The following is a 24,794-nucleotide window of genomic DNA, read 5'->3' as shown; positions in this document are numbered from 1 at the left end:
TTCCTCTCTTCTCTCCCCGCGCACATTGACGGTCTCTTACGCTCTCGTTCTGTTTCTGTTCTGTTTCTTATTTGGCTTTGGTTATTTTCCTGTACTTCTCCCTGTCATGGGACAATTTCATTCAAGCGAGGCAAGCTCTGCTCCAGAACAAGACAAAAAGACTGATTATTATGAATTGTTGGGCATAGCACGCGGCGCCACTGACGAGGAGTAAGTGTTATACATACCTATGTCCTTATCATGTTACAAATGCCTAATCTTTCTCATTAGGATCAAAAAAGCATATAGAAAGAAAGCACTTGTGCTGCATCCAGATCGGAATTATGGAAATGTCGACGAAGCTACCAAACTCTTTGCCGAAATTCAGTCCGCATACGAAGTCTTAGCCGACCCCCAAGAACGAGCATGGTATGATTCTCACAGCGAGGCCTTTTTTGGGGACCGACGGAGGTGCTGGGGATCAACACTCGTACAACGTTCGGATCACAACCGCCGAAGATGTCCTCAAATTATTTTCCAAGTTCAGTCCTCGCATGGAGTTTTCAGACTCCCCAACTGGATTCTTTGGTGGTTTACAAGAGCAATTTGATCGGCTCGCGCTCGAGGAGAGACTGGCTTGCCAGTGGGAGAACCAGGATCCTCTCGAGTATCCTTCCTTTGGGTCTTGTGACGGGGATTTCGAAACCGTAGTGCGGCCATTCTATGCTGCATGGAGCGGATTTTCCACTCAAAAGTCGTTTGCATGGAAGGATGTTCATCGATATTCCGAAGCGCCAGATCGTCGAGTGCGACGAATGATGGAGAAGGAAAATAAACGCCTGCGAGATGAGGGTATCCGCGAATTTAACGATGCGGTCAGATCCCTCGTGGCTTTTGTCAAAAAGCGTGATCCGCGGTACAAGTTCAATGCGCAGAGTGAAGCTCAACGCCAGGAAACTCTCCGTCAATCCGTAGCGGCGCAAGCGGCCAGATCACGAGCACTCAACCAAGCCAAGATGCGAGACCATGTCTTACCAGACTGGGCCCAGTCGGAGCAACCGGCGGTGAGCGACGAGGAGAGTGAAGAGAGCGAAGTTGAGAGTTTTGAGTGTGTGGCTTGCCACAAGTTTTTCAAGAGTCAAAAGCAATCCGAGGCCCATGAACGCAGTAAGAAGCATCAGAAAGCCGTCAAACAATTGTGCTGGGAGATGCGAATGCAGAACGAGGAATTGGACTTGGAATCCGTGGGCCGTTCGAATGTTGAGATGGTCGCACCTCCATCTGAGACATCTCAAATCGACGAAGATGATGTCAAGACGTCGTCCGAAGCTGATGGGTCATCACATTCCCTCCGCCCTGGTGCTAACTTCGACGACAATGAAAGCCCACCGGTCCCGGGTGAGATATCTGAGGATCGACCACTGTCAGCTCCAGTTCCCAGTCAAGACGAGCATCCCGTTGCCTCGGCGTCGGAGGAGGACGACTATGCCTCCAGGGACTACGTTGAGACCAGACTGCGCACTGAGATGGATTCTCTGGTCACCACAACTGCCAGTGATGAATTGTCTCCTTCAGGTCTCGCTGAGGCTTCTTCGGCACCTAAGCTGGGCAAGGCCAAGCAGAAGAAAGCAAAGAAGGCCGCTAAGGAGGCCAATCAACCCAGTGGCTTCGCGTGCGCACGATGCCAGGAGTCTTTCCCATCCAAGTCTAAACTATTTGATCACATCCGAGAGCTACCTGATCACGCACAGCCCGTTAAGAAACCAGCCAAGAAGGGGAAAAAACACTAGCGTCGTGTGTTTGGACCAGGGCGTACGGTTCAATTTCTACGTGTGAAGCACGTGTATGGGACAAAAATGTCTTGGTTGAATATTTGTCTCAAAGCATCTGAAACTAACCCAACCCTGCTCGTGAGTTCTTGACAACCTGTGCAACGGGCTGCAAAATTCCCTTGTTGTCGGCCGCTCCCAGAGCAGTGCCTGTACTCCACCCCATCTTCTCTAGCATGGCCCGTCCTCGGTTTTCAGCTCCAATCTCCGGGGCAGAGGCTCCAACCACGTCGCCATCCATGTAAGAGGCGGCACCAGATTTCCCACGGCTTGATTTGAAAGACTTGGGCGCCTCTGCGCCCCATGACTTGAACAATCGCCGATTGAACTTCTTTCCTGATAGCAGCTCATCCACGTTAGAGATGGTCTTCGGGGTGTATCTGGGGGTACGGGCAGTCTTGTTGAGGACGGGGAAACGAGAAAGTCCATGGCCGCGCGACTGTGATTTCAAGTTGAGATTATTAGCCAGCTCGTGTATGAGCTTCCTGCGCTGTTTGGTCATGGGCGGTAGGGACAGGCTAGATAAAGTTAGTTGTATCCAGCGAGAAAAAAAAAAACACATCGCCATTGTTCGAGATGTACCTGTTTTTAGATGACAGGAGGAATGATCGAAGCTCGGTCATAAACTGCTCCATATTCATTTCCTTGGAGTATTTGACCTTCAGGTCTGGGTTTCCTGCTTTTCGGCCTAGCATGCCTTGGGCCCGAAGCTCTTCTCGCTCCCTCTTGCGCAGCTTCTTCTTGGTCCGATCATTCTGCCATGCCTGTTGGAGTTCGACCTCAAACTCACTGTCGGACAGTTCCAATTCGGGAATGGACTGCTTGCCCTTTGGTTTGTTTCGTAGGCTTGGCCGGTCAAAGTCCATAATGTCGAACCCGAAATATGGGTCAGCCTCGAGGGCATCTGCGAACGCTGAAGCGGATGGGAAGGAGGGCTTTTCGAACCGGTGGCCCTTCTTGCCGGACTTAGAATATCCCTTAGCTAGATCTTCGAGTAGGATGAAATCTTCGAGGGCGTCGTCGTCAGATCCGGAAAAGGCGAGATCGTCGTCGTCGTCGTCGCTCGATGCAGACACCGAGTCTTGCTCTGTGTCAATTTGCACATGTGCTAGCCCTGGGAAGGGAGTCAGTATTCTTATGGGCTGCAATAGATTTTGAAGGAGCGTACCGTCCACTGCGCTTTCGCCCCCGTGACCATTTGCTGATCTGTTTGATTGCCTTTTGGGACCTGCTGGGCTTGCGGCTGAGAGATCGAGTTGCGTTGCAGCCTTCTCGACGTCGATTTCATCGCCTGAGTCAAGCCTGATGCCCGTGATTTCCTCATAGTAATCATTGTCAATGTTGGCGATATAATCAGCCAGTGGATCGGTGTCCTGTTCGGGTGGCCATGCTGGTTTCTCCGTGTGCAGTTCCGTGTGCTCTATTTGCATGGGAATCGGTGAGGGTTCCCGTGGAACGGGAACAACGACCGGTGCTTCTTGTAGCGGTTGGGAGACACTCTGAACAAATTTTTCAATCTCATTCTGGGACGTTTGGATGGTGACCGGTTTTGTGTTCTTCCTGCGACCGGTGAACACCACCTCGTCCTCGCTGGAGTCATCTGCATCTGACAAGTTGGACGGTACGGTGGGGTTAAGAAGCCCGGTATTGGCGACAGTCTGGCCTTTGGTGTCGAAGAAGAACAAGCTGTCGCCATCTTCAGCTTGTTTTTCGGCCTCTGCGGGTGTCGAATCCTCTCGTGCTGAGTCGGATTCAATCCGGTTGTCTTCTTCCTCTCGGGTCGGCTCTAATCTCCCTGCACTGACGAAGAGCACGGCTTTGTGGCGAAGATTACTATCCGTCCAGGACCGACCATGTGTTTCCGTGTTACGGGCTTCTTGCTGCATCGTAAAGTGCGGCGCTGGGTCTGTGTATATTGACTTAGCATTCGAAGTAGGCGAGATGTCGAGAGCGTTACCTCTGGCCACAGGTGCCCGCCTGGTACGGGCCTTGAACTTCCCATGGCGGGCCATGGGGTGTATCTGGAAGATGTTGTTGAAGTTAATTCGGCAGCGGGGATTTCTTATGGGCTGCCGGGCGGTGACTTGGGGGTTATGTCATCCTCAGATGGCAAATCTTTCTATTTCCGTACGGATCTTTACAATGTTGATGTTTGTATATGCGTAATTTTGAAATAAGACATATGTAATACATCGATATCTATATCTACATCTATACTCTATTCTTCCTATGTATTGGGCTACTGTAAAATTGTAGATCTGAAAGGAGATGGTTTTGTACGGAGTATATATCAGCCAGTTGACTCGGTGACGTCTTGGCTCGTGACCCCCTCATCAAGTTTGGGGTATACTCGTATGTTTTGTTTTTTATTTGTTCTCTTTCACCTAACTTCGCTTCTTGTGCTTTCTGGTGTCTGATCTGTTTACCCTCGAGATTTTGTGTCCTGGTATGGTGATCATCCGGCTACTCTTCGGGTTGTAGACACCCTAGTGCCTAGATATATATCGGTCACAACCCCCATACCTTCTCTCCCTCACCGATCATCGCCATTACCACCACTACCCAACCACCACCCAACAGTCATGACGGTAGACATGGAAAAATGCAAACGCATAGTACAATACTTCTGGGACCCAGAACCCAGAAATGACGACCCTGCAACTGTGATATGGTGCCTGGGTCGAGAGTATGCGCCTACCAAGATGGACAATGCCAGCATGTCAAATGACACGACCTGGCCCCAGGAATTTATCTCTGATTTTGGGTCTCGAATCTGGATCACCTATCGTTCCAATTTTACGCCGATCCCTCGAACTAAAACCCCAGAAGCAACCTCCTCCATGACTCTTGGCGTACGCTTGAGGAGTCAGTTAATGGACTCCCAAGGCTTCACATCGGATACGGGGTGGGGTTGCATGATCAGATCAGGACAAGCCCTCCTGGCAAATACGCTGTCAATCCTTCTACTGGGACGAGGTGAGTAGCCTGTCCACTATCCGTTAAACACAAACCAACCGTTGGATCCCAGACTGGCGACGTGGGGAAAAAGTGGAGGAGGAGTCTCGCCTGTTATCGCTGTTCGCCGATCATCCAGATGCTCCATTCTCGATACATCGATTTGTCCAGCGTGGGGCAGAATCATGCGGGAAATACCCAGGCGAGTGGTTTGGGCCATCGGCAACTGCCAAGTGTATACAGTGAGTCTCCAGCTTTGACTCCCCAGATCAGGGCTCAACATGCCGCAGGCTACTGTCAACCCAGAATGAGTGTCCCAACCTGAGAGTCTACGCGACCAATGATTCAGATGTCTACGAAGACAGATTTACCCAAGTGGCTCGCGACAGATCTGGCCAGATTCAACCCACATTGATCCTGATCGGAACTAGACTGGGGATCGATCAAGTCACTCCTGTGTACTGGGATGGACTTCAGTCCGCCCTGAAACTTCCCCAGTCCGTGGGTGTTGCGGGGTGAGTGGGACAATCCCCTGATGCCAGACAAATATGCTGACCGAGGACCAGGGGACGCCCTTCCGCGTCACATTATTTCCTGGGGGTCCAAGACTCTCATTTCTTCTTTCTGGACCCCCACACGACCCGACCCACAACTGCCCATCAACCAGAGAAGCTTTATACCCCAGAAGAATTGGACAGCTACTACACCACGCGATTGCGCAGGATTCACATCAAAGACATGGATCCCAGCATGCTCATTGGATTTTTGATTAGGAACGAAAATGATTGGGCGGATTGGAAGGCTCGAATTCGAGCCTCACCGGGAAAACCCATCGTGCACATTTTCCCCGGCCAGCAGGCCACACAGGGAGAACCGCGCGCTGGCGCGCTGGATGAGGTGGAAGCACTGGACGATTCAGATGATGAATAAAGCAAGCGAAGTTAGTTTACGATTGGGAAACAGAGAAGATAGAATCATGATGCAATGCAATTAAGCATTTGGAATTTCGCGTTCTAGTAGGAGAGGTCAATCCATGCCCTGCTCCAGACCCGAGTTATGTTACACCGCATTCACGTATTGAGAGGTAACCTTTCAAAAAATAAAATCACCCATCGGGGAAAAGAAAATTCAAGCCATCCCATGACGCATTAGAAACCCGCAAAACACCCATAACCGACCGCCTCAGTGCCCATCACTGATCAAGAGGCAGGAAAAACAAAGCAAGCTCGAAAGAAAACGTAAAGAAGCCGCTTATTTGGCGGAGGAAGAGTACTTGGTGACAGCCTTGGTACCCTCAGAGACGGCGTGCTTGGCCAGCTCACCGGGGAGGATGAGGCGGACGGAAGTCTGGATCTCCCGGGAAGAGATGGTGGACTTCTTGTTGTAAGCAGCCAGCTTGGAGGCCTCAGTAGCGACACGCTCGAAGATGTCTGGAGATTGAAGTCAGAAAAAAGTGTTTTTTTATATGGGATGTTGAAAGACGCGTCAAGACGCGTCTTTCTGAAAATTGTTTGGGAAGAGACATACCGTTGACGAAGGAGTTCAGGATGGACATGGCACGAGTAGAGATACCAGTGTCGGGGTGGACCTGCTTGAGGACTGCAAAACAAAGTTAGAACCAACGCGTCATATTGGGAAAGTTTCACAAGTCCAAACTCACCCTTGTAGATGTAAGAAGAGTAAGTCTCCTTGCGGGTCTTGCCGCGCTTCTTCTTCTCGCCAGTGGAGGCAGAGGCAGTCTTCTTGCCAGCCTCCTTCTTCTCAGCAGGGGCCTTGCCGCCAACGGGGGCCTTGCCACCGGTGGAGGGCTTCTTCTCAGCGGCCTTGGGGGGCATTTTGATTGTAGTTGAAAAAAGGTGAAAGGGTTGGAAAAAGAGGTTGAAGAGTTGAAGATGAAAGAAGTGTGGGAAGCAGAGATGGAATGGGGAAGTGAAAGTAAGAGAGACGCGGTGACGAGGGGAGACGGCGTCTTTATACTCGTGTGCCAAAGGCCAGTTGATCTTGGGAGGGGGTGCAAAGGAGACGGAATTTCAATACGGTCACACGACCGTATGATCTGTATGATTAAACGGAGCTGGACGCGTCTTAAGGTGGGGAAAGGGGCAAATCAACACGGTCAGATGACCCACTCGGGGTGTCACAGCTGGTAACAGCGTAATATTACACAGGCTAACCGGAAATGGAATGTCTGATCTGATTGATCATTGGTTGCAACGACTAAGCGAGTCCGTGATCTGGAGGAGTGGTTGATGCCGCCCAACGTCACCCTCACCGTCCTTATAAAGGTCCTCCGCTTCCACACGCTCCTCCCACCTGCTCTTGCGAACTTTTCTACCATAACTTCCAGCTTCTCTTCAACTCAACTCAACTCTTCTTCTCCCCCTTTTCACTTCCAACCCCAAATCTATTCAAAATGACTGGTGGAAAGTCCGGCGGCAAGGCCAGCGGTTCCAAGAACGCGCAGTCGTAAGTTGTTTACTTTCGCGTCTTTTTCTCTCTGCATTGTATGCTAACCGATTCCGCTTCAGCCGTTCCTCCAAGGCCGGTCTCGCCTTCCCCGTTGGTCGTGTTCACCGTCTGCTCCGCAAGGGTAACTACGCCCAGCGTGTCGGTGCCGGTGCTCCCGTCTACCTCGCTGCGGTCCTCGAGTACCTCGCTGCTGAAATTCTTGAGCTTGCTGGTAACGCCGCTCGCGACAACAAGAAGACCCGTATCATCCCCCCGTCACCTCCAGCTTGCCATCCGCAACGATGAGGAGTTGAACAAGCTCCTGGGTCACGTCACCATTGCCCAGGGTGGTGTTCTCCCCAACATTCACCAGAGTACGTTTCGATTCCCACCCCGCGCGCCCCGCACTTCAAATCATACTAACGCGTCTTCTAGACCTTCTTCCCAAGAAGACCCCCAAGGCCGGAAAGGGCAGCCAGGAGCTGTAAGGGTGTCTCTTTTTTCACAAATTGTTTGTTTTCTTTTCCGGCGCGGATTGGTTCTTTGACACGATAATGGGGTTATGGGACGGGCACGTTATGGCTCTGCGTTTTCTTATTTTTTCATCAATATCCTGGTTGTACATTATGTCTACGGACATGGAATGATACCGACGACCTTAACTCGTTTGAGGGATTTTTCAACTTTCGGATACTAGCCGTGGGTGAAGCCCAAATCAATGAAAAAGCCTCCAGGTACTTCAAACACTCACTCTACTTTCCTGTATCAACGTAGTTTGCACGGAGTATAGACACCAGTTACATTGGCGCTCCTCATTGTTGTAGATATTATTTTGATACTCTAAACTCGACACGGAGCACTCTGTACTCTACAATAAATTACATTTGTAGTACATGTTGTAAGGGCTAGATTCATCTGGAGTATACCGCGCGTTTTGAAAACATTTGATTTAGTGAGCACCAGGGGGTTGGGCATCTAAGGCGGATGTTAGAATATATAATTAAACGGAAAGATTGGCACATACAAGGCAGGATTCGTGCAGGCAGGTTGCGCTCCCACTTGTTACCGCCGGGCGCAGTCGGGGCTCGGTAGGGATCAGGGTGTTTCCATGTCTCCAGCAGCTTCTCTGTCTCGCGCAACAAGACCTGAGGGGTTGTGTTAGCCGGTGCGTGTAACCGAAGGATTTGCAGTAGCGTACTTGTTGTTGGCGAGGGTCACGGACGTCCTTGTTGGCCTCAAACAGGGACCGGATGTAGACTGCTTGGCCGCGCCAGATCTGGCGGTGGACAGCCCAGTCAAGCGACAGCTTCAAGGAGCGTCGGTAAAGCGACCTGTCACGTATCAGTCAATTGATCCATGGAGAGGATGAAGTGGTACCCACGTAACAGCGGTAGACATATTGCACTCAAAACTTGCTCCGGATCCAATTCCAGCCGACGGACAGGCGCAGGTAAGTGGAGGCTGACAAGAAGAAGATCTGGGAATAGAGACAACGTAGGTGTGTCCGGGGTTCCTGGGAAATCCGAAGGTCGTTCCAGGGTGACTATTCTGGGCTTCCTAATTCGTTCGACGTTGAAGTGCTTGAATGGTGCGTATGCGCCGCCGTAGAAAAGGAAGAGTCCGCCTTTGCCGGCAGAAGTGCCCGGTTGACTTGGATAGTCCCGATCTAATCCGAGCTTGGAACCCTCCTTCTCTCACTTTAGAACTATTTAGAGAAGCTTCTCCTCTCAGTTCTATATAATCCGGTTGACCTAGTTCCCGGGTACTCCATCTTGCTTTTCTTTTCCCTTCCTCATCCACATCATGGCCTCTAGAATCTCCATCGCGCGCCTTTCGGCCCAGCGCCTCTCGGCTGTGGCCAGAACTACTCCCCGGGCCTCATTCCAGCTTCGCAGTGTGAAGGGTCTGTCTACTCTCACGCGCACCAAGGCCTCGGGACTTCTGCAGTCTTCCAGGTAGGCTTTCCATATAGTCCTCGTCGCAATCAATGCTTACGCCTTCAGCAATGTTTCGCGCCTTAACCTTACTCCTCTGGGAGGCTACCAGATCAGAACCTATGGTTTGTTTTGCTCGCGCCAATCTTGAAGATCAATTGCTCATGGGTTTTCAGCCGATTCTATCGTCAAGGTCCCCAACATGGCTGAGTCCATCACAGAGGGTACTCTGAAGCAGTTCTCGAAACGTATGTCGCTAATTTTTTTGCGATCTGGCTCTTGAAGCTTACTCACTGTTCTACAGAGGTCGGTGACTTCGTCGAGCGCGACGAGGAAATTGCCACCATTGAGACCGACAAGGTAAGATCCAGAAAGCCTGTTTTCTCTTTTAGAGAGAAAAAAAAACGAAGTCGAGAGACAGAAAAACAAGTGGTCCAAAATTCACGTGTCGCTAACCTGGAATCTTTTCTAGATCGATGTCTCGGTTAACGCCCCAGAGTCTGGCACTATCAAGGAATTCCTTGTCAGCGAAGAAGATACCGTCACCGTTGGACAGGACCTCGTCAAGATTGAGCTTGGCGGCGCACCCGAAGGCGGCAAGAAGGACGAAGGCGCTGAGAAGCCCAAGGAGTCCGAGAAGAAGGAGTCTTCGCCTGCCCCCGCCGAGGCTGAGAAGCCTAAGGAGGCCGAGCCCAAGAAGGCTGCTCCTCCCCCCCGCCGAGAAGCCCAAGGAGGCCCCCAAGGCTGAGTCCAAGCCCCAACCTGCCGCTCAGCCAGCTCTTGGTAGCCGCGAGGAACGTCGTGTAAGTCAAACTAGATCGTTGGGACCAGGCGCAAACTGACACATGTGGGAATCTAGGTCAAGATGAACCGTATGCGTCTGCGCATCGCTGAGCGCCTCAAGCAGTCCCAGAACACCGCTGCTTCTCTCACCACTTTCAATGAGGTCGACATGTCTTCCCTGATGGAGTTCCGCAAGCTTTACAAGGACGATGTTCTCAAGAAGACCGGCGTGAAGCTTGGCTTCATGAGCGCTTTCTCCCGCGCTTGCGTGCTTGCCATGCGGGATATCCCCGCCGTCAACGCCTCCATCGAAGGCCCCAACGGCGGTGACACCATCGTCTACCGTGACTATGTCGACATCAGTGTCGCCGTCGCCACCGAGAAGGGACTTGTCACTCCCGTCGTTCGCAACACCGAGGGCAAGGACCTTGTTGGCATCGAGCAGGCTATTGCCGACCTTGGCAAGAAGGTGAGCACTGCACACATGCTATGAAGGCTTCGTGTCACTAACCATTGAACAGGCCCGTGACAACAAGCTGACCATTGAGGATATGGCCGGCGGTACCTTCACCATCTCCAACGGTGGTGTCTTCGGATCGCTGATGGGTACCCCCATCATAAACGCTCCCCAAACTGGTCAGTTTCTATTCTTCCGATTTGATGATATGTTGGGCTAACATTTCCTAGCTGTGCTTGGTCTCCACGCTATCAAGGACAAGCCCGTTGCTGTCAACGGCAAGGTTGAAATCCGCCCGGTATGACACCCGCTATGAAGACCGATAGATCAAATACTGATGTCACTAGATGATGTACCTCGCTCTCACCTACGATCACCGTCTCCTCGACGGTCGCGAGGCCGTCACTTTCCTTGTCAAGGTATGACTTTCCGCATTCCCCTGTCCCGGTCGCCACGCTAACACCATCACAGGTCAAGGAGTACATTGAAGACCCCCGCCGTATGCTGCTCGGCTAAATGACGTGAGCTTCGTCGTTTTTCTGTCTTTGTTCTCTGACCCTAGAGCGGTCTGCCGCCGCCCTTTTTGTAAATTATTAGGTTCCAAGATATAAATGCCACATATCGAGGAGATAGGTCTTTTTTCAATGGACTGTTGTCATTGTCATTGTCATTTTAGCATTAGAGAATTAGAACATTAGAATACGGTTGTCATTACATTTCAAATGTCACATTAAACACTGGAGCGCGGTCAGGAAGCCCTGTGCATCCAATCCCAATTAGAGCGTGCGCAGGCACTCCAGTCGAATGCGCCGAGTCTCCTCGGGGGTCCATCCCTGCAGCTGGCCCTGTTCCAGTTGGAGTAAGAGCGGCGCGTCAAGTATGTCCATAAAATCTTCCACAAACCCGATGAATTCCGAGTCGAGTTCCGAGAGAGGGAACAGCGTATCCAGTTGCTCTCGGGTGGCTGGACCTGTGGTGCCATACGGGGATGGCATGTGTTCCAGAAACAAGGTACGACTAACCTCCCAGTGCGCATCGATGGGGTTTGTCTTGGTTTCCCAGTTGCGCAGTTTGTTCAGAGGCTCTGGCAATCGCTCCCCTTCTTCAATGATCGCATGGATCATGAACCGGGCTCCGAGGTCGAACCAACGGGTCCAGGAGACATTGTCGCGTGCGAATCGACAGAGGTTCATAAACTTCACACCGATATCAGACAGGGGCACGAAGTTATCCAGGGCATGATCCTTGGGGGGCTCCCAGAAGCGAAAGAGGTTGACGACATGGAAGATACGCAATTTGATGTCCAAATCCCAGGGCAAAGGAGATCGGATCTGGTGAAGCGCAATGAGTCCACGGAAGTCTGGTGCGGTTAGTATGTTCCCTTTTGGAGATCACGGTGAGATTCACTTTCAGCCGACTCTACCATCCAGTTCACCTCTTCATGCGTCTTTTCCTTTTTTATGACTGAGACTATTCCACTGATGGACAGAGCAAGCAGGTAGTCTAGGATCATCAGGTCCACAGTGGCGCGAACGCTGAGATGATCCATTGTGTGTCAGATGTGTCAAATGAAAGGAATGTCCAGGGGCCTGGAGAGGTCCATGATGTGTGTTTGCATCGCGCTTAGTCGGCGATGTTCTGATAATCCCGAAGCCTTCATGCTGGCTGACTCATCGTGCTCCACTAGGTACCTACCTACACTGTCGATCAGACCGTTCAAAGTACAACTGGGATTCTCGGGCTTATTGTTTATAGAAATGATATTGATCTCTTTCCGGTGTTGTTCTTCGAGCTCACTTGTTTTTACAACCTTGGAGTATCCTGGTTGGTGAATATTCTGAAGTAATTGTATATGAAATGATGTGATATATCCAAGTATACCCAATGAATATATACATCTATGATCACCGTTCCAAGGTTGTATCCCCGTATTTAATAGATCTATACGGAGTATACTCCGCATACTTCGTATACTTCGTATGACTGCATACACACGACTTGTCACGTGGATATATGCGCATGGTATGTCGTCATCACATCTCAATGTACCTCACCTAAACCCCCGTGGTACTTGGACTTGGACTTGGACTTGTACTTGACAGCTAACGTCAGACGTCTGATGCTTCGTCTGCTCACACGCACTTATACAATGGCGTGGTACTGTTCAGGATCCACCAACACCGAGTTAATCGAAAACCTGTTCAAGGCGGGATTGGTGAAGGATGGACGAGTGAAAGAGGCCATGCTTGGGGTAAAGTGCCGTTCACTACACACATAACTACAGGAACTAATCGCCAAAGGTTGATCGTGCCCACTATGCGCCATCAAGGCCATACTCTGACTCCCCTCAGCCCATTGGATATGATGCCACTATATCAGCACCGCATATGCATGGCCATGCCTGCGAGTATCTGATTGACTACCTGAAGCCCGGTGCTCGGGTCCTGGACATTGGTTCCGGCTCTGGATATTTGACTCATGTGCTAGCAAACCTGGTGAATGACTCCGGTAATGCAGTGCACGGAAAAGTGGTGGGCATAGACCATGTCCCCGAGCTGACAGACCTGGCCCGGGAGAACATGAACAAGTCAGAGGAAGGCGCCGAGCTCCAGGCCTCGTCGAAAGTTCAATTCATCACGGGTGATGGTCGCCTGGGGTGGAAAGAAGGTGCCCCGTATGATGCTATTCACGTCGGCGCGGCGGCCGAGTCCATTCACCCAACCTTGATCGACCAGCTGCGTGCCCCCGGAAGACTCTTCATCCCAGTGGAAACAGCAAACGACCGTAGTCTCAGCGAGGGTCAGTACATCTGGGTAGTGGATAAGAAGGAGGACGGATCCATCCAGAAGGAAAGGGTCTTCCAGGTTAGCTATGTGCCTCTGACAGATGCCCCAAAATGATACAACTACGCGGAAGATAATAGTCAATGTGATTTCTGATCGAATTGATACATATGTAACTCCTAACACCATTGTGTACTCCTCTGTGGCTATCGGAATCCACCAGGGAATTTGAACCCTCCCTGGAACGGTGAACCGCCCTGCTGGAAGAAGAACTGCTGCTGACCATGGCCGAAAGGACTTCCCTGGAATGGATTGCCGCGTTGCTGTGATTCAGAATCGTTGGGATCGTCACCGTTGTCGAACCGAGTCCGGAGCTCAGAATCAGACAGAACCTCGTAAGCCTCGTTGATCGACGCCATCTTCTTTTCGGCCTGCTCCTTGCTCACACCCTGAGAATGAGCTTTATCCGGATGATGCAATTTGATGAGCTGACGGTAAGCCCGCTTGATAGTGCGGTCATCCGCATCGCGGCTCACACCCAAGACCTTGTAGTAGTCCTTTTGTTTGGAACGCTTAAGGAGGGTCTGGGCCTTCTGGTGAAGAGACTGCGCCTCCTGTGAGCCCGGATGGTGTTCCTTGACCGAGTCAAGCGTCCGAATAGCATCCTCAAATCGATCCTCATCGATAGCGGTTTGAGCTTGATACAGAAGACCGGCGAGAGAGTTGGGGACAAGCTGAAGGGCCTCTGCACAATAAGGGCCGGCCTTTTTGATCATCCGCATCTACCAATGTTAGCAGAGAAGGCTGAATGAAACCGTCAAGTTACATACCTCGCGATAAGACTCACAGGTCCTTTCGACCAGAGTTGCGTAAAGATTGTTGGGCGCCAAGTGGTGAATATGGCCGGCCTGTCGTGCTCCGTCGACGTCTTCCTTGATGTCTGTGATCAGACCGGTCGACTCACTATCACCGACCAACAGACTCGCCGCATTGCTGAATTTGCGCGCTTCCAGAGCAGCGTGTAATTTATCCAAGCGCTTGGCAAGCTTCCGCTCGCTTCGATAGAGCCGATTGCATGGTTTTGAATCGGGATCGGCATGAAGGCATTTACGAATTTGGGCAAGACCACGATCGCTGTCGCCGAGGGAATAGAACAACATAGAAGACATCTGCAAATGGGGCTCGACTAAGCCCGGAGACATCTGAAGGACATGCGCTAAATCGCTCAGTCCTTCCTCTGTTTCGCCTCTTTCAAAGTGGCAATGAGCTCGAGCCTGCCGCAGTGGAAGCGCAGTGTTCGCCTTGAGAATGGCCACATTTGCCTCCGAGACACAAGTCTCCCAATTATTGTGCTTCTCGGCATCGAGTGCCAGAGCGGCTGCATCCCGCGCAGCCTCTATATCCTTGTAATCATCGGTAGACTTTTTCCCTGCCCGTTCAAGATCCTGCAAGGCCTCTTCCCAGTGAGCAGAACGGGCCTTTAGACGAGATCGCTGTAGAAGTGCGCCCTCGAAATCCGGCTTCAGCTCGAGGACTCGATCAAAGTCGCTTGATGCCTGCGAGTTCTTGCCAATGGACAGGTAAGCTGCGCCACGCTGGAAGATAGTAATATAGTTGGTTGGATCGCGCGATACTGCGGCGTCGAAATATGTCACAGCGTCTCGGGGGGAGCCTTGCGCAAGGTGGGCTTTTGCGGAAGCGAGTAGTTCAGAGAGAGGGGTATCCGGAGGGATCTGGGCGGCACATCCAATGGAGAAGCAAGCCAAAAAGGCCGTGAGTAACTCTAAGGACACGAGCATGACGGAGTGGTCGCGGAGGTAGTGGAGTAGTTAAATTATGGAAGTGAGGAATGAAACGAGAGCCTCCCTAAGAGTGAAACAGCAGAAACATAATCTGGACGCAAATAACAAGTTCAATCAAAGTGTAAGGATCAAAAAGATCAACAAGAAGAAGAGAGCGAGAAGTCGACGTCGCATACTCCGTGGCCTTTACGGCCTCGTAACGGTCCGATACCGTCATGTGACATTTTGTTTTCAATACCAGCTTCCGCTCCCCGACGACCGATCCTCTGAATACTCGGAATATGCTCGGCTTCAGGTCAATATGTGGAAGTCTGAGGCCTAGGCTTGCAAATTGGTCGCCTCTGCGCGCACTTCACACCGGTAAGCTCGAAGGGACCGCGAGACCCAAAGCCCTGGGCTACATGTCATCGTTTCTGACCAGCCACAGCTTCAGATTCCACTGTATCTCCAGCTCTGTTGACGAGAGCTCGCCTTCTTGCTGCCGAACACTCCAAATTAGCTGATCGACTGGGGGAATCGTTTGACGCAAAAACCGCAAAGAGAGCCGGGGAATTGGCGCCAATTGCCAATGTCTTGAAGGAATGGGTTAATGCCAATGAGGTATGATTTGGAAAGCTTCTGCTCTCACTCGGCATTCACTGATTTGCTTAGTCCATTGGTGAACTCAAATCCCTTCTGGAAGACCCCAGTACCGATGCCGAGTTACGATCTCTGGCAATAGAAGATCTTGAGACCAGCCATGGTACATTGCCCGCAATCTCGGACCGATTAAAGAAGTCCCTTATCCCTCGACACCCTTTTGCAAATCTTCCCTGTCTGCTTGAAATCAGACCTGGTGCAGGTGGAGACGAAGCCGGCTTGTTCGCCTCTGAAATGCTACGGATGTATATTGCCTTTTGCTCCCGCCGGGGCCTCCGCCCCAACGTTTTGAAGCAGGATACCGAAGTTGGGGCGTCCGATGACCGTCTCACCGAAGCGGTGCTTGAAGTCGAAGCCGACGGGGCATATGATCTGTTACGAACAGAATCTGGAGTACATCGGGTGCAGCGAGTTCCTGCAACCGAGACCAAGGGCCGCACCCATACCAGCGCTGTCAGCGTGATGGTCCTACCAAGTTTCTCGGAGACCGCGAGTGAGATGGACAATGCCTTGAACTTTGAAGATCCTAGCAGTGATTACTATATCGATCCTCAAGAGGTGCGTGTTGAGAAGATGAGGGCGGGAGGTGCTGGTGGACAACACGTGAACAAAACAGAGTCCGCTATTCGACTGACCCATATTCCAACAAACACGGTGGTTTCCATGCAAGATGAGCGGTCACAGCAGGCCAACCGCAGAAAAGCATGGCAGCTTTTGCGCGCAAAGCTGGCCGAATCCCGCCAGGAGGCTCGAGAACAGGAGCTCGTGCAGCTCAGACGAGGTATCCTCGGCGGTGTGGCGAAGATGGGACGAGGAGACAAGATTCGGACCTACAATTTCGGTCAAAGCCGCTGCACCGATCATCGCACCGGCGTTACCATCCATAACCTGGACAGTGTGATGGACGGAGGTGACGGTCTGGACACTGTCATGGAGAGCGTGCGGACTTGGATGGACAACAGCGAAGTCGAAGGCATGATCGCCGAGGACATGGCGAAACAAAACGATGTAAAATAGACCATCCCATTATTCTAATTCTAAATGTACTTACGCTGTGGATCCACCAGATCCATAGCATCAATAGCCTTTTCGTACCTGGAAAATGGTCAGCAACCACAGGCTGGTAATTTGAGGATGCTACGAACATGGTAAACACGATTCCTCCACTCATGATGAGTCTGGCAAGGCGTGGCATAGCGCCGGACCACAGAGTGAAGACGCCCTCATCCTTGACAATTCTGGCCGCACAGACGAAGCTGTTCTTGTAGTGCTTGCTAGCCTCAAGCGATTGCATTCTAGATTTTCACATCGTTAACGACGACCAGTGCCTTTTTGAGGTGATACATACCTTGTCTTGACCGTGTCCAACGGTTGTGTCACATAACTGCCTCGGTCAGCAAAGAATTCTGGGGCTCAAAAGAATCTACTTACACAGTGATCAGGCCGGCAACACCTCCGATACCGAAGGTACTGACAGTGCCCAGCTTCTCGCCTGGTGCCGTGTAGCCTTCTGCAAGCTGTTTCAGAGTTGTGTAGGCCGTGAAACGGGTTGCCGAGTTCGCAGCCTGCCTAGCCGTCGTAGGGACAAATCCCTTGAAGAAGCCTCGAACACCCTCCTCCTTGAAGATGAGCTTGCTACCGTGTAAGAAGCCACGCATCCGAGGGTTCGCAGATTTGCGGTCGTCGATCCTGCTCTGTCAGAGCTGTTGGCAGCCAATTATCGAGGAACTCACAATTGGGTCTTGATGCTCTCAAACGGAGTGACAGCAAGCAGGGACTCGGTGAATCCAGCACCAAATCCAGCGACCACAGTTCTCGGTCCTGAGATCTTGCCGTTCTCATCTTGGAGAACCGACTTGATCGCATCGAAAGCGACGAAGCCTATATAGATATGTCAACGTCCGTGCAGATTCGATCTTGCGGGAAACGCACGAATTCCAGCTTTGAGAGAATTTCCGATAATCAGTGTCGTACACCCCGCGTACCACTGGCTTCCAAAGGGTGGCCATGGCAGCTTTTGGCCGTGAGCCAGTTGGCGATTGAGCTGTGTTCGGGTTTTGGCGACTGAAGATGTTAGTGGGCATAGGAGCTAGTGAGAATGGGAATCGATACATTCGGCCGGATATGTGATTGCTGCAGCGTCTAGGGTTAGCTAGCGTCTGGGTAAACGTTCATTGAAGCTCTTACCGATCTCCACGGCTCCGGCGCTGGCTCCCGCAATGATGGAACGGAGAGCACTTGGCTGCCAATTGGTGAGCAGTGATCAATTCTCATGCCGAGTGGACTGACCTTTGCCTTCTGATCCTTGTTCACAGCCGCCATCGTGAGTGTGGTAAGAAGAGGCAGTGACCTCCGAGGCTCGGAGGTCCGCACATACGGCACCCTGCACGTGCCTTCTATGCAGATCATCTACGATTTTATGACGCCCAACAGTACTCCTGTCCGACAAAGTACGGAAGTCCATGTAGCACAATCTGGAGGGATTTTTGTCAATTCAAAAGCTAATCTAGTAGGTTCCATGTAGCTATTGCTCCTCCAGAAGGTTTTTTTTCGGGGTTGTTTTTTTCGTTTTTTGGTGAGAGGTGTGTGTGTGTGTTTGTGAAGGGATACTCAAACAGATGTGTGGATGAGATTGGGGCCAGGAGTAAAACGGGTCTGGCGTGTGAAGGTGAATCGTCACTCGTTGAGAGCGTAGGAACAGAAAGCGCTTCACAAAATTCCGTGAAACGCCATTACTCAAAATAGACTCAAACATGAACGCCATTTGCCCTGCATCCCGAGCAGATCGAGAAAAGAAGCAGGCGCCGAAAATGCATGAGTTTCATCCCCATTCAAACGACCCAAAGAAAAATTGGCTGGAACAGAGAGAAAAGCATATGATACACGAATTGCACCTGTCCAGTTAAGGAAGAGACTTGGAAGAGGAATTAAGAAAGAAAGGCAAGACTCATGGCAGGGAATTTAGGACTGCTGAGGAGGTTGTTGCTGTGGCGGTTGCTGGAAAGCCATCCGGTTGTCGTTGGACGGTCCGCGACGTTGACCTTGGCCACGGCCACGATAGGACCCACGGCCCCGATTGTTGTTATAATGCTGACCTGGTTGGCCCTGTTGGAACTGGCCATGGTTGTTGTGACGTCGGGGCTGTCGGTCCCCGTTCGTGTTCACTGATCCGGCACCACTCTGAGGGGGAGGGTTGGAGATCGGCCGAGGAATGTTCTCGGGAGAGTCGTACACATAGAGTTTCTTATCGATGTTCTGAGGGATGGGCTGAATTTCAGTACCCAGTTCCTGTTCGATCTTGTAGAGATTGAACCGATCTTCCCAATTGATGAGGTTGATGGCGAGACCCAAGTGTCCGAAACGGCCGGAACGACCGATACGGTGAAGATACGTTTCAGCATTCTTCGGGAAGTCGAAGTTGATCACGACGTTCACAGCTTGAATATCGATACCACGGGTCAGGAGATCAGAGCAGACCAGGTTGCGGCAAACACCGTTGCGGAAGTCATGGAACACACGGTTGCGGTGTTGTTGAAGCATCCGAGCATGGGAGTAAAAGCAGGAATAGCCAAGTTCGGTGATCTTCTTGGCCAACAGCTCAACACGGTTCGTCGAGTTACAGAAAATGATCGACTGGTTGATTTGAAGCTTGGAAAAGAGAGTGTTGAGGCAGTGAACCTTCTGCTTTTCTTCGACAAATGCATAGTATTGTGTGATACCACGCAGGGTGAGTTCATCCATAAGATTGATCTCATATGGGTTGCGCATGTGCTTATCCTTGAATGACTTCACGATGAGAGGGAAAGTAGCACTGAAGAGCATGACCTGTCGATCTTTGGGGTGGAATGACATGAGTTGCTCAATGACTGGAGTAAACTCCGGCGACAGCAATTTGTCTGCCTCATCCATCACGAAAGTTGGGCATTCAGAGAGATCAGCAACTCCCTTGCTGGCCAAGTCCAGTACTCGACCGGGAGTTCCCACGAGGATGTGAACGGCGTCATTCAATCGCATAATATCGTCCATCAGGCCAGTTCCACCAGTGGTAACCATGACATTGATACCAAGATGTTTGCCAAGAGTCTTGCAAACTTGTGATGTTTGAAGAGCGAGCTCTCGTGTGGGAACCAGAATCAATGCCTGGGTCTTTGTGCTCTTTGGGTTGATGCGCTCGAGGGTGGGAATAACGAAGGCAGCCGTCTTTCCGGTACCGTTCTTGGCTCGAGCTAGAATGTCTCGGCCGGTGAGAGCAACTGGTATCGTCTCTTCTTGAATGGGGGATGGCTTCTCAAATCCAGCCTCGAAGATTCCCATCATAAGTTCGCGTTTGATGTAAAAGTCCTCGAACTCAAGACCTTTTGTGGCAGTGACATCCTAGAGGGGTTAGACTGGATGGGCGGCGCTGCGAAGCCATATCAGAGAGACGAACCTCGGTTTGTGGGCGGGCATCTTTGGGGGGTAGATTCAATGAGTCCTGCAGTCTTTGTTCTTGGGTAGGTTCCCTGATCCAGTTAGTACTGAGAGAGGCCAAGGAACACGAGATCGACTCACAGCTTAGTGTTGCCGAGTTGTGCAGCAAGTGCGTCGGCCATTGCGAAGGTAAAAAGGGTACGGGCGGAGAGAGGATGGAGGTGCGCTGTTCGATTTGAAGTGGGTAAGGGCTGAGACGGATGTGATTTGTCAAAGATAAAGACCTGAGTAGGACGCGAAATAGAGTCTCCGACGCCAGATAGGTTCACGGCAGAGTGATAGAGGGGGGTTGGTTGGGATTGATGATTATGGCGGGGAGAGAAGAGGTTTGAGGTTAAGGGAAGCTTGGTCCCGCTGGTTCAGTTCGGGTCACGTGTTACATTACAACCAGATTGAATTGATGGGTATTTTCGCTATGCTAAAAGATCAACGCCGGAAATTGATTTGTGCCTGTCCTCGTTCGGGTGCTGCCAGTTCCTTTACTATGACATCGGGGGAGATGGTGATGTCTGTCTTACTTCCAGGCGTGATGAGAATGAATTGTCGCCCGATCGATCTCCTGGCAGCACTCATCTAGTGAAGCAAGTATTATTAGCAAGAGAGGTCAACAAGGAGGACAAAAAGAAAGGGAATTCACTCACAAGCATGTCGATGGCCATCTTTCGGTTGATATGGTCCATATAGACATCACTGCAGGTGTTAGCAAAATTCTATCAAGTGAGCAGCCCGACTTACAATTCATCGAGACAACGGATTGGGGAGCCCATGGCCTCCCATAGAGACAGAAGAAGACACACTTGAGAGAATGACTTCTCGCCGCCAGAGAGGGTTTTGGCACCTCGTCCAGTGCTATCGTCCTTGGTGATATCCGGTTCAACCTGACCAGTTAGACACAATCACACGCAAAATGAACCAATGGGGCACGAACCTGTAGATCGAGCAACTTATTATGGTGGTCAGTGAGCAGACGGCCGCGGAAACTTCTCTCACTGAGCAAATAGGTAAACTGGGCCTTGGCTCGAGATGAGATATGGGACCGGAAAATTTCCCACCGCTTCTTTCGATTGTGAAGGGTGTCTTTGAGGGCCTAGTCGAGATGATGTTAGATGGGACCGGAAAAGCGAATGAGTTCACCTACCCTAGCCACGAACGACTCCTCTTCCACTCGCCCTCGCGCTCCTGAATACTCTGCCTCTGTTCTTGCTGCTGCATCCGCAATATCTTCCCGGGAAGATCCCAACCTGGACAAGTTAGCAAAAAATTGAACAATATGGCGGCAACTTACTGCGCAGTATAACGTTCTAAATCACGGGCCAACCTATCGAGTTTGGCTTCAAGGTTTCGTGGGGTCTCCCCCTCCTCCACGGGAACTCGAGCGGACACCATACCGGCTTTTTCGTGGTAATTAGCGACCTTGGCTCGTGTTTGTTCAAGTTTTCGAACGACGTTGGCGTTTGCCTCTTTGTCCTCCTCAATCAGTGCCAGGGCCGCAGCTTTTTCGTCGAGGACCGTTCGCCGTTTGCTTTGAACCAGCTTTTTCTCATCTTCCGCTACCTGCAATTTGTCTTTGAAAGTGGCGAGGTCTGAATCCTTGGCATGTTTCTCTCGCTTCAGTTGGAGAAGCGTTTGCATTTTGGCGGTCATTGCGGCCTCACTGTCCTTGAACGATCCTTCGTTGAGCTCTTTTTCAGCCTCGGCTTCCTTGAGCGTAACTTGGAGCGCATTGATCTCATCCTCAGCATTCTCTTTCTCGAGCGCCTCCTTGAGCGCTTCAGAATAATCTTCTGCCGATTGGAACTGATGCCGGAGATCGCTTTCCGTTCTTTCGTGTGCTGCTAATGCGTTCTTGCAAGTCCTCGCGCGTGAAGTGGCGTTGGTTGCCTCTCTGTTAAGGTCTTCAAGCTGGCGCTTCAAATCGGCAAGGATATCACGTTGCGCACTACCCAGTTAGTATTTGCAGAAGCTGCAGGATGCCAATTTGACTCACCTGATCTGAAGGGCAGAATCAGACTTCATTCGCGGACCTTTCGACCATCCTGACACTGGTGATTGGCTGGGCTCACCTGCCCGGCTGTAGGTGAGATAAATACCCCGTCGTCGATCCCTCGCATCAATCGAATAACAGCGTTTGACGTTTCTCGGGCGGTCGCCGTCGAAAAGGACAGAGGAAGCTTCTTCCAAATTCTCTATCAACAGCATCTGTTCGATGCCGTGGTTGATGATCAATTGTCGTCGCACCAATTCATTATCAATCTAGAAGAGACTGGTGAATATTGATTCCATCGGGGAAAAACATGGATTGACTTACCTGAAGCGTTCTGAGAACTGTATCAAATTGAGAGTCTGGCTCCTTTCCCGTCGTGTCTAGATGACCACCGGTGCCAATGAATACGGAACAATGGCTATAAATTGTGAGCTTACGTAGAGACAGTACAACAGGGGATAGACCTACACATTAACCCGTCGCATAATGGCATTCAGGATGTCCGAGTCCCTCTTAGAGGACACGATAAAACCTGTGAGTGTCCCACCAAACATGCTCTCCAATATGGATGACCATTTCGGTTGCAAGAGAGTCACATGGTGCCCAATTGGCCCAACCGGACGAGAACCAAAAGAAGTCTCATTTTGAATTGCTTTGAGCAGGGTAGGCAGGTTGGGATGATAGCCAGTCTGCCTGGCTCCTCCTTCCCTGTTGAGGTTTCTTAATTGGTTTTCGGCGTCTCTAATCTCTTCCTTCTTCGGGTCAATCGGTCTCATTGCCTCTGCAAGTTCTTTCTGAGCAGTTTCTTTGTCGCTTCGTAGGTTGGCGGCGCCATTGCGATGCTCTTCAAGCTTGCTCTTAGCCAAAGAGGCGTCACTGACGGCCTTCTCGCACTCGGCTTGTTTGCGAGCGTAGCCTCCATTACTGGCCTCGGCGAGACGTTCTTTCTCGTCTTTGATCTTTTGCTCGGTTTCCTGCACTCGGGTTGTTGCATCTTGAAGATATTGTTTGATTGTGCGTTGTTGGGACTATGTCGTTAGACAGAACGCGAAACAAACGCTGAGGGATGGTACATACCTGGAGCTCCGATCGAAGATTCATTTCCTCTCTGAGCTGTTCTTCAATCCGGGTTTGAGCGTCTTGTGCTTCCTCAAAGGCCAATTTAGCCCGCCAGGAATGCTCGTCCGCGGCCCTCCCTTCCTCATCAAAGGCCTCAAACGCATGATCAAATCGAGAAAGCTCCAATTCCGCGTCGGCAATCTTTTGGTCAGCCGCTGCGATGGCATCGGCTAGATCAATGACCATCTAGAGGATTAGATAACGGAGTGAGACAAAGATTGGGTTGGGAACATACCTTCTCCTGCTCTTCTACCTGAGCCCAGGCCATTTGACTGCGAATATTCCTGAGTTTGTCTCGTAGAGAATTTTGTTTGTCGGACATTTCCAATTTTTTCTTGGCCTCATTCTTGCGGTTCTCCAAGTTGACAAGATCCTCCTCTTGTTGCCTCAGTTTTTCTTCCATCCCGTCCACCGATTCCTCAATCAGTCGATAATCCTGGTCCAGCTGTTCAAGCTGAACACCCTTGACGAAAAACTTGTATTTTTCGGCTGGACTAGACGTGCTAAGAAATTGGCGAGCCATGTCCTGAGAAAGCACATTCATAGGATTGTCAATCTGGAGCGAGAAATAATCTGTGATAGAGTCGAGGTCGGCCTTCTTTTGTGAGACGATTCGGCCATTCTCAGCCTTGATCTTAAATCCGCTAGCACCGCTTCTGGAAAAGTGGCGTTCGACAATAATAGTCTTGCCGAAGTCGTCCGGCAAATAGGCACCGTCGCCTCGGTTCTTGATGCGGACAATGATCGTGCCGTTCTCTTTGCCCTCTTTGATGAAGCTCTTCAGGCTCTGGCCTCGATTTGTCGCGGCCGCTTTGCCTCCCAGACAAAGAACAATCGCTGTCAAGATCGCACTCTTGCCACTACCATTTTTTCCGACAATGAAGTTGATGAGAGGGCCCAGTTCGACGTTGAAATGGTCGTGGCACATGAAGTTGTAGCACTCGACGCGTTCGAGGATTCCGTGTTCTGCAGGCACGTTGACTTCGTCCATCTGGTGGGAGTATTTTTCTTGGATAATCTGCGTCTGTCGGAGTTCGAGCTCATCATCAGAGAGTTCCTCATCTTGAACATCTAACGAGTCCAACGCGGCTATAGGCGATGAGCCTGAGCCCGACGAGCCCGAATTTGTCCTTTGTCGCTTCTGTAACCTGTTAGCGGTGGTGATGGAGGAGGGTGCTGCGGGGATCCTACCGAGCTCATAGATCCATCACTCTCTTCAGGGTCCGAGGACACCTGAGAGCGCTTCATTGAAGGCATTGTGGGCGCCGTGGCACTTTTGATCCGGTGGTAATTCGAAACCCCACGATTGTCGCGTTCGCGTTCGCGTCTCTTAGTAATCAAAAGAATCCGGGGCAGCCCTAAAGAGGGTATTTTCTCTCCGCAGCAATGACTTGAAGGATTCAAGATTTACAAGAGATGAGAGAGCAAGTGGTGAGAAGGAAGATGTTGTTTAGTTTCTTTATGCTGGAAGATATGAAAGAGAAAGAGAGGAGGTACGGAGTAGTCCAAGTTGTGTGACACCAGCACACAAAGAGTGACAAAGAAGTACGGCTTATGTGAGCGGATTTTAAGTGTGCTCACAGTGTCAAACAGCTGGATTGGAGATTTAATT

At 51.0% G+C, this 24,794-nt stretch overlaps 14 protein-coding genes across 14 annotated transcripts; 6 read left to right on the top strand and 8 right to left on the bottom strand.

The window, feature by feature from the left end:
- Positions 1–106: 106 nt before the first annotated feature.
- Positions 107–1,769, top strand: N7506_001426 (putative C2H2 finger domain protein; the record flags this gene model as incomplete). Its single annotated transcript, XM_056950722.1, is given in 3 exon segments — positions 107–210; positions 289–408; positions 428–1,769. 3 exon segments carry the CDS (start codon positions 107–109, stop codon positions 1,767–1,769), a joined length of 1,566 nt encoding a protein of 521 aa, XP_056816637.1.
- A 103-nt stretch (positions 1,770–1,872) lies between these two features.
- Positions 1,873–3,820, bottom strand: N7506_001425 (uncharacterized protein; the record flags this gene model as incomplete). Its single annotated transcript, XM_056950721.1, has 3 exons — positions 1,873–2,326; positions 2,391–2,922; positions 2,977–3,820. The coding sequence occupies 3 exons, from the start codon at positions 3,818–3,820 to the stop codon at positions 1,873–1,875; spliced, it is 1,830 nt and encodes a 609-aa protein (XP_056816636.1).
- Positions 3,821–4,390: 570 nt separating this feature from the next.
- On the top strand, positions 4,391–5,693 carry N7506_001424 (cysteine protease ATG4; the record flags this gene model as incomplete). The annotated part of the gene is made up of 4 exons (XM_056950720.1): positions 4,391–4,784; positions 4,837–5,005; positions 5,054–5,278; positions 5,330–5,693. 4 exons carry the CDS (start codon positions 4,391–4,393, stop codon positions 5,691–5,693), a joined length of 1,152 nt encoding a protein of 383 aa, XP_056816635.1.
- A 321-nt stretch (positions 5,694–6,014) lies between these two features.
- On the bottom strand, positions 6,015–6,598 carry N7506_001423 (histone H2B family protein; the record flags this gene model as incomplete). Its single annotated transcript, XM_056950719.1, has 3 exons — positions 6,015–6,193; positions 6,291–6,362; positions 6,424–6,598. The coding sequence occupies 3 exons, from the start codon at positions 6,596–6,598 to the stop codon at positions 6,015–6,017; spliced, it is 426 nt and encodes a 141-aa protein (XP_056816634.1).
- A 578-nt stretch (positions 6,599–7,176) lies between these two features.
- On the top strand, positions 7,177–7,699 carry N7506_001422 (histone H2A; the record flags this gene model as incomplete). Its single annotated transcript, XM_056950718.1, has 4 exons — positions 7,177–7,229; positions 7,292–7,411; positions 7,470–7,585; positions 7,647–7,699. 4 exons carry the CDS (start codon positions 7,177–7,179, stop codon positions 7,697–7,699), a joined length of 342 nt encoding a protein of 113 aa, XP_056816633.1.
- A 461-nt stretch (positions 7,700–8,160) lies between these two features.
- Positions 8,161–8,609, bottom strand: N7506_001421 (NADH dehydrogenase [ubiquinone] 1 beta subcomplex subunit 9; the record flags this gene model as incomplete). Its single annotated transcript, XM_056950717.1, has 4 exons — positions 8,161–8,186; positions 8,236–8,356; positions 8,410–8,542; positions 8,593–8,609. The coding sequence occupies 4 exons, from the start codon at positions 8,607–8,609 to the stop codon at positions 8,161–8,163; spliced, it is 297 nt and encodes a 98-aa protein (XP_056816632.1).
- Positions 8,610–9,014: 405 nt separating this feature from the next.
- N7506_001420 (uncharacterized protein) lies at positions 9,015–10,901 on the top strand (the record flags this gene model as incomplete). The annotated part of the gene is made up of 11 exons (XM_056950716.1): positions 9,015–9,166; positions 9,215–9,270; positions 9,322–9,393; positions 9,450–9,505; positions 9,618–9,845; positions 9,868–9,948; positions 10,005–10,397; positions 10,450–10,564; positions 10,616–10,683; positions 10,733–10,804; positions 10,857–10,901. 11 exons carry the CDS (start codon positions 9,015–9,017, stop codon positions 10,899–10,901), a joined length of 1,338 nt encoding a protein of 445 aa, XP_056816631.1.
- A 260-nt stretch (positions 10,902–11,161) lies between these two features.
- On the bottom strand, positions 11,162–11,934 carry N7506_001419 (uncharacterized protein; the record flags this gene model as incomplete). The annotated part of the gene is made up of 2 exons (XM_056950715.1): positions 11,162–11,745; positions 11,793–11,934. 2 exons carry the CDS (start codon positions 11,932–11,934, stop codon positions 11,162–11,164), a joined length of 726 nt encoding a protein of 241 aa, XP_056816630.1.
- A 600-nt stretch (positions 11,935–12,534) lies between these two features.
- Positions 12,535–13,285, top strand: N7506_001418 (protein-L-isoaspartate O-methyltransferase; the record flags this gene model as incomplete). Its single annotated transcript, XM_056950714.1, has 2 exons — positions 12,535–12,636; positions 12,686–13,285. 2 exons carry the CDS (start codon positions 12,535–12,537, stop codon positions 13,283–13,285), a joined length of 702 nt encoding a protein of 233 aa, XP_056816629.1.
- An 89-nt stretch (positions 13,286–13,374) lies between these two features.
- On the bottom strand, positions 13,375–14,967 carry N7506_001417 (DnaJ and TPR domain protein; the record flags this gene model as incomplete). The annotated part of the gene is made up of 2 exons (XM_056950713.1): positions 13,375–13,950; positions 13,999–14,967. The coding sequence occupies 2 exons, from the start codon at positions 14,965–14,967 to the stop codon at positions 13,375–13,377; spliced, it is 1,545 nt and encodes a 514-aa protein (XP_056816628.1).
- Positions 14,968–15,251: 284 nt separating this feature from the next.
- Positions 15,252–16,626, top strand: N7506_001416 (putative mitochondrial translation release factor (RF-1); the record flags this gene model as incomplete). Its single annotated transcript, XM_056950712.1, has 3 exons — positions 15,252–15,330; positions 15,398–15,570; positions 15,622–16,626. The coding sequence occupies 3 exons, from the start codon at positions 15,252–15,254 to the stop codon at positions 16,624–16,626; spliced, it is 1,257 nt and encodes a 418-aa protein (XP_056816627.1).
- Positions 16,627–16,646: 20 nt separating this feature from the next.
- On the bottom strand, positions 16,647–17,931 carry N7506_001415 (putative mitochondrial tricarboxylate transporter (Ctp); the record flags this gene model as incomplete). Its single annotated transcript, XM_056950711.1, has 9 exons — positions 16,647–16,704; positions 16,755–16,904; positions 16,958–16,993; positions 17,041–17,298; positions 17,343–17,490; positions 17,542–17,673; positions 17,722–17,751; positions 17,797–17,851; positions 17,899–17,931. The coding sequence occupies 9 exons, from the start codon at positions 17,929–17,931 to the stop codon at positions 16,647–16,649; spliced, it is 900 nt and encodes a 299-aa protein (XP_056816626.1).
- A 639-nt stretch (positions 17,932–18,570) lies between these two features.
- Positions 18,571–20,201, bottom strand: dhh1 (DExD/H-box ATP-dependent RNA helicase DHH1; the record flags this gene model as incomplete). Its single annotated transcript, XM_056950710.1, has 3 exons — positions 18,571–19,983; positions 20,039–20,111; positions 20,161–20,201. 3 exons carry the CDS (start codon positions 20,199–20,201, stop codon positions 18,571–18,573), a joined length of 1,527 nt encoding a protein of 508 aa, XP_056816625.1.
- A 304-nt stretch (positions 20,202–20,505) lies between these two features.
- N7506_001413 (DNA repair protein SMC6) lies at positions 20,506–24,439 on the bottom strand (the record flags this gene model as incomplete). The annotated part of the gene is made up of 12 exons (XM_056950709.1): positions 20,506–20,652; positions 20,721–20,769; positions 20,815–20,957; positions 21,008–21,166; positions 21,218–21,320; positions 21,365–22,018; positions 22,067–22,332; positions 22,388–22,481; positions 22,532–23,091; positions 23,141–23,368; positions 23,418–24,323; positions 24,374–24,439. 12 exons carry the CDS (start codon positions 24,437–24,439, stop codon positions 20,506–20,508), a joined length of 3,375 nt encoding a protein of 1,124 aa, XP_056816624.1.
- Between the last annotated feature and the right edge of the window lie 355 nt (positions 24,440–24,794).

Source organism: Penicillium brevicompactum, assembly GCF_028827555.1.
Source record: "Penicillium brevicompactum strain IBT 35665 chromosome Unknown utg000001l_segment0_segment0, whole genome shotgun sequence".
Taxonomy (NCBI): Eukaryota; Fungi; Ascomycota; class Eurotiomycetes; order Eurotiales; family Aspergillaceae; genus Penicillium; species Penicillium brevicompactum.
This window is presented reverse-complemented; position numbering and strand designations above follow the sequence as displayed.